This window comes from Glandiceps talaboti, chromosome 20, assembly GCF_964340395.1.
Source record: "Glandiceps talaboti chromosome 20, keGlaTala1.1, whole genome shotgun sequence".
Taxonomy (NCBI): domain Eukaryota; kingdom Metazoa; phylum Hemichordata; class Enteropneusta; family Spengelidae; genus Glandiceps; species Glandiceps talaboti.
In genome coordinates, this window is record NC_135568.1 from 8,661,715 (window position 1) to 8,668,380 (window position 6,666).

At 37.6% G+C, this 6,666-nt stretch overlaps 1 protein-coding gene across 1 annotated transcript; it reads right to left on the bottom strand.

Moving 5' to 3' along the window:
* Nucleotides 1-69: 69 nt before the first annotated feature.
* Nucleotides 70-450, bottom strand: LOC144451047 (paired box protein 2 homolog). Its single transcript, XM_078141806.1, has one exon. It carries the CDS (start codon nt 448-450, stop codon nt 70-72), a length of 381 nt encoding a protein of 126 aa, XP_077997932.1.
* Nucleotides 451-6,666: the final 6,216 nt, after the last annotated feature.

The window sequence follows — 6,666 nt, forward strand, 5'->3', positions numbered from 1 at the left end:
TATCTATACAGTATATAATATTCTATTAATCTATGCAGTGTTTATCAGTTTGAAACATTATATAAAAAATCAAAATTTGTAGAAAACTAAACCATTTTTCCCTAAACCACCAGTCCATATAGAGCTGCAAAATCTAGACGGCACGTTTTCGATTGTACATACGTTGTCGACGATTAGACTTCTTCTAATTTCATCAACGTAGATACTTGGTTGTCTTCTTTTATAGAATGCTATGTGCTCCAAGATGTTGTCAGTAACGGTTGTGCGTTCACGCAGTGGCGGTGTAGTCGTAGCAAGTTCACCGGTTGTCACATATCGATGACAAATGTTGTACACCGTTGCTTTAGACACTCCGATAGCTGACGCAATTTCACTGAATGAAAGTCCTTGTATGTGGCGATCCAAAATAATTTTTCGAACAGAAAATGGCGTTGGAAATCCTTGTTCCATCGTGTTTGTGGCCCACTTTAGCGCCAATCCAAAGTTCGTAACTCTCGTAGTACTCGTCGACGACTACTGAATCCGACGAATAACGAATTTGCGCGCTTTCTCGCAATAGCATGTTTCTTTGTATCCATAAACATGTTGCATATATTGTTGACATGACGCGTCGGTACGGTATGGTACGTACCGAAAGAACACAGACAGTCGGCAACCCTTTGAGAAGTATTCTTAGAAACATTTGTATCAATACATGAACATTTCTGGTAGGAACATTTGTATCAACATAGGAACATTTCATAAGAACATTTGTATCAACTCATGAACATTTCTTATCAACATATCTAATTTTACATGGGAGTGTATTGATGAGTTCATGGACTTGCGCAATATTCACATGAAGTTGGTCGTTCAAAGTCTGGGTGGATCGAGTGTAATTGAAGAGAAGAACCGGGTCGGGTTGCGATTATTCAATTTCAACCATCCCATTTACATGTATAAGGTAAACGTGTTCCAGTTCACACACGCGTCGCAATTTCAACTCATGGCCTCATTTCAACTCATGGCCTCATTTCAACTCACCTCAATATAACACCCTAATTTCAACTCACCTCAATTTCAACTCGATCGTCCCACGGCCAGTAACACAAACAATTTTTTCCTTACAAATCTAAAAAGATATAGGAATGGAGGTAATTTCGCCGCGTTGCGATCGCTGGGAAGTTTGTCACTGCAACGGAAACAATTTTACACCTTGTCGACAAAGGATGGACGTGTTAGAAATTCGCTTGCTGTACCCCCACTTTTTGCTGTTTGCCACTATAAACCGTACGCGAAAAGTGAGGAGTTGACTTGATGTTACATGTTTGGAAGGGTCCCGCGGAGTATCGATAAATCGAGGCTCAAGCAACTTTAAGCGTCCCGCACGCATGTTTTACTAACAAGGGTGATTTCGAAATGACATTTTAGAGCAACTGTGTATATTTTTCATCGAAGTAACCGGCCACTGATATAGTAATATCTAATAAAAATATTGTCATTTCCTTATAAAAAAGACATTGTACTTCTGTTAATTGGTGATCAATAGTGTCCGTAGGTGATGTAGTGGCAGCTAGGTTTGAATTTAGCGCCATGTTAAAACTGTTACAGTACTAGTTATAACCACAGACACGGAAGAAATTTCTTCCTTGTTTGTGAACTAGAGTATCATCTTTCGATCAGACAACCACACTATATTCACTGAAAGTTATTAAAATACCAATAATTAGACAACATATATGTTAATCAGTGATCGATCTTATCCATAAGTTGTAGAGCAATAAGTTTAAATCATGGTCGGCGTTGAGGGCGCTGATTTTCAAGTGCGGACCCAAATGTAAATTTGATTACCATGCATGTCATACATGTATACAACTACACAAAATACACTTACCCACATGTGATGTAATAGTGTTCAAGGTGTACAATATTATGAATGATTTATTGTATCTAACAGAACTAAGTCGTTTACAGACAGACAGACAGACAGACAGACAGACAGACAGACAGACAGACACACGCACGTAGTGGAATATATACACACACTGAAAATGACAAACGGTAAAAAAAAACCCCAAAAAACCGTGAAAAACATTGCAAAGAGCTGAAAACTACGACCAAGGATCGATAATATCGGCGATATAGTAAATTAAAGTTGTGGTTGATTTACTTTCATATAATATGTGATGTTGAAAAGGTTGGACGAAGTGAACTTCGGATGACTTGAAAAAATAGAGCCAGTTGCAACTCGACGAGTTGAAATGGTGGTGGTCTGTCACCACACGTCTGCGTTGGTTGTTGTTCCCATGCGACCCCACGCATTTATTCACCTTTAGCCACTTTCATTGTAGAAAGACAAAATTAATGAAAATTCTCAACCCATTTCGTCTTTTAAAAGGTTAAGAGACACGGGAGTACAATATAGTCAGCATCATTGCAATAGAGAATTGATTAATAACACGTGGAAGATAATGAAAGAAAACGAAAGCCCTAAGGGTATCTGAACAGATTGAAGAAAACTTTAATAAATAAATAAGAACAAAAGCTTTTTTTCCATGTTTATACGTTGGTCTTAGCAACCGAAAACAACAGTTCCTTTGAAAGTTATCACCCAATCACGCATAAGCACAGACCACTATCACACCCGACTTTATATACATACTAAACATATAGCAATATTTTGCGTTTGCACTGGTTGCTGTTCCCCACTTGATAGTCGTCGTACGTGTGTTGAGAACTTACTAATTGAGAGATTTGGTAAGTAAATACCAGATAACTAGGCTGTTAGGTTTTTAAAAGTTTTTCTTTATGTATTAATCTTTCATGAACGCAATAACATTTCATAGCAAGGCACTCTTCTCCCAATGAACCCTGTTGAAAGATATACAAACCACCACTTATCCATTAAAATGGACAGAACATAAAAAAACTCCTAAAAACCCAACTCATATTAGCGCAAAAGGCAAGATGTTTACTTTAAAAAGGGATGACGACCGAGAACATTACCAAATTTAACTAAATTCTCGTTTAACTCAGAGCTGATCTCATCGAAGGGTGACAGACTGTTCGACAGACAGAACAGCATCACGTAATGAAATGTCCATTTGCTATATTCAATTCTAACTTTAGGGATGTAAATGTTGCCATTACTGTTTCGTGTTGTGGGAATGAATCTTGTTTTTTTGAAAGACTACAAATTTTTAGTGGCTCAGAGTTAACTCTAGGTGCATCAACTGCACCCGTTTTGGCCATGTTGATGAGTGTTGCTTCCATCATAATATTTGATGCATCGATGGCTGATCGACCCAACCTAAGTTTTCATATACAAATACAGTATACCCATACTGTACTGGTATCACGGGTAAATTCGAGTAGCAGTCAACAGCCCTTATTCGCCAGAAATTGAATTAATAGCAATGAAAATGTTAGAAAAATCTCTTTAGAGGGGCAACCCAAGTTTTTCTTCACCTTGGTCCTCGTGTTCTCCGGTGGCGGTGGTACTATTTGTTTTCCCTTTCAGCCAAGTCTAAAGGTAACTTACCGCCTGCCTGGCACTGGGGACAACAAACCATCCTTAATTGTCAGGATGACCGTATACTTTTTGCAGTCCATCGATACAGGCGGGGGAGCCTCGGATTTGATCGATCAATCCACTCGTTCCAAATTAAAATAAACATGAGATTACCAAGTTACTGACCAGATTTAAACTGAATGCCTTCCGTTAGGACAGCCTAGAGGTGTTTGTTCCTACACGTAATTATTGCTGGAATGCAAAAAACATGATTTACCCCTTATTAATTGGCAAAAAGGTGTGCCAAACTATAAGAAATCTGAAAAGACTTTGTCATATCAATCTAAGTATGTAGTAGAACAGGTTTAATGGTTTGTAAAATGAAATTATTCAAATTTACAGACATACACATATAGACACACATTTACCCATGCATACAGAACAAATGTTAGGATTGCTTATTGGTATCATTTGAACATAATGAATTTATGTTTGGAGTGGTCATTCTTTGATGGATTCTCCGTATTATTTATGTCAAATCTGAATATTGCATTAAAATTCCAAACTTGGAAAAGAAAGTAGGAAGCTGCATAAACCAGAGTTGAATGCAGTGCTTTCTAGTCTTGCGACGAATATGAAAATAAACAGAAAAAAAAACATGTCTTGAAAAAGAGTGAAAAAGATGAAATTTCAAGTATATGAAAAAAGGCAATGATCGTCTCGGTCGATAGTTTTACTGCACAACACGGGAAAAATCAACAGCATAGTATTAGTAGAATTGCGCGTATTCGTATGTGAAGTTGTGCGTTCAGGTGGACAGGTCAAATTAACGCAACTAACAATTTTATGAATTATGCAAGAAATTTAGCTCTACATCTGAGATTTTTGAAGCCCCAGTAAAAGTTAGGTGTCGAAAAAGTTGTTCAAATGCCTTCTAGCTATTCTAAGTACAGGAAAGCTTACCGTCCTCGACTTCATTCGGCCTTTGCGATCCCCTATACATACCTAGGATACACATTCGTTTCCACGGCATATAATAAACAAAGTAAATTCAAAAGTTTACATACTTCACGGTAAGCATGATATATGTCCATATTTCGATTCTATACATCTCGTCTACTGCAACATCCTTATTCATACCACTCAGTTCAAGAATTTCATGATGCATTCCACAATGAAGTGAATTTCCATGGCTCTCAAATTCGTTTGGTTTCTTGAAGTTAAAAATCAAAACCGGACAGAAACTTATCCATATATATTTCGATATACGTACCTTTTAATACAGGCAACCCGAATACTTTGAACGGTCTAGAACGAAGCCAATCTACGTCGGAAAATTGGGGGAAATTTGACTCAATTCAAGCACCAAGTACAATGTTTGAGCCCAACATAACAATATTTACTTTTCTCATTGTGTATATTGTCGTGATTATGTTAATAAATGCACTGGTTCTGACAGCAAACTCGCTCCTCAGTATCGAAAGATTTGTATAAAACAAAAAATAAATACATTTTGATGGAAGAAGAGATCATATAGATTTATATTGGCGAATTCTCCAGCAAGATTGCCCACCGATGTGGTTTATTTATCGTGGTATACGACGTTTAGATAGTTGGGATAGGTTAAACCATAACAAGAGTTTCCAACAGTTTACAGTTTCGCCATGTGATCTAATGTAATTAGTGAAAACTTAAATTATGTAAATCGCCCATTTATATAATTCATGGTATGTTTACCAAAACCTACATGTAGTTCTAGCTTAAACCCTACACTAGCCATTTCCCTAAAGAATATGTGCACCAAATTTCGTTTGACTTGAGCCAGTCGTTTTTAAGATCAGATTTAAACTGAATGCCTTCCGTAAGGATTTATGCAAGAAATTTAGCTCTATATCTGTGATTTGTCAAGTCCCAATGAAAGTTAGTTGTCAAAAATGTTGTTCAAATGCCCGCCACGCCTCCTATTCTCAGCACAGGAAAGCTTGTCATCCTCGACTTCACTCGGCTTTCGTGATCCCCTACAAACCCGGTTCAGTTGTGCTAAAAATGGTCGGGGCATACATTCTCTTTCACAGATGAATAGCATGGCACCGATGCATAAATATATCTTTGGCTTCCCTTTCCCTTCAACAGTTATAGCATAAATGCACAACAGTTTTAGGGAAGATTATGGATTTTAATTGATTTTTGGGAAAAATTTCCCAGTAATATTTATCGGTATTAGTCAATGTACTTTTTTCTTCTTTTAGGTTTGAGATTTGATACCACCTATTGGCCACCGTTGTATGCTATTTATTAGCAGCAACACAGTAGGAGAATAAATGCCTAACGGCAGGAGAAACAGAAGGATACAGGTGGATATAGAGAGAGGGGAAAAGGAAGATAGACAGGCAACAGAGCTGGACGAGATGACACAAGAGATGTACAAAGAGAAGATTATGAGGATTAAAGATCGCATAAACAGAACAGTTGCAGCATATCGGAGTAGCTACAGATTGATTGCCCGTGCAAATACAGCCTTGACCTTAACAAAAGGGGTATTCGCTGCTGCAGCATTTACCGCTCTTCTTCCATCAGTTCCTGTCCTCATTGTACTTGTACCACTTGCAAGTGGTGTTATTGAGGTTATTCAGCATGGCACAAGTCTTGCTAAGAAGCGTGACAAATACAAGACGCTATACTTGCAATACAGGAAGTTACTTTCTTTTATACGATTTGAGGAAGCCAGTAACAATTTAGAAAGCTTAGTCAAATCTGTGATAGAAAAAGAGCGGGATATCATTGGAGAAGATTATTTCACCCCACCTCTTGACAGATACGTGGAACAATATGACCTTAATCCACCTGATAAAAAAGATTAGCCTCATTTAGACCATTGTCGCAAATCTACGGCCTCTTTTACGACATCGTCTAGATTGTCTTTGTTATTTCTAGTGTAGCGCAAGAAATAACAGCTCTGGTTTGCGACAATGCTTAATGACGTTCGCACATTTTGCATTGTGCACTGTTCTGTACACGGCACACTTGATAACAATGAGATAATTAATCACTAGACTCTGACGTCATTTTTTATAGTTCAATGAATGGCATTGTTCAACAATAGCTTATAAGATTCAGTTGTCATCACTTACAGGAGAAACAGTGAATACATTGTTAGGTTTTAAAGTATTGTCATT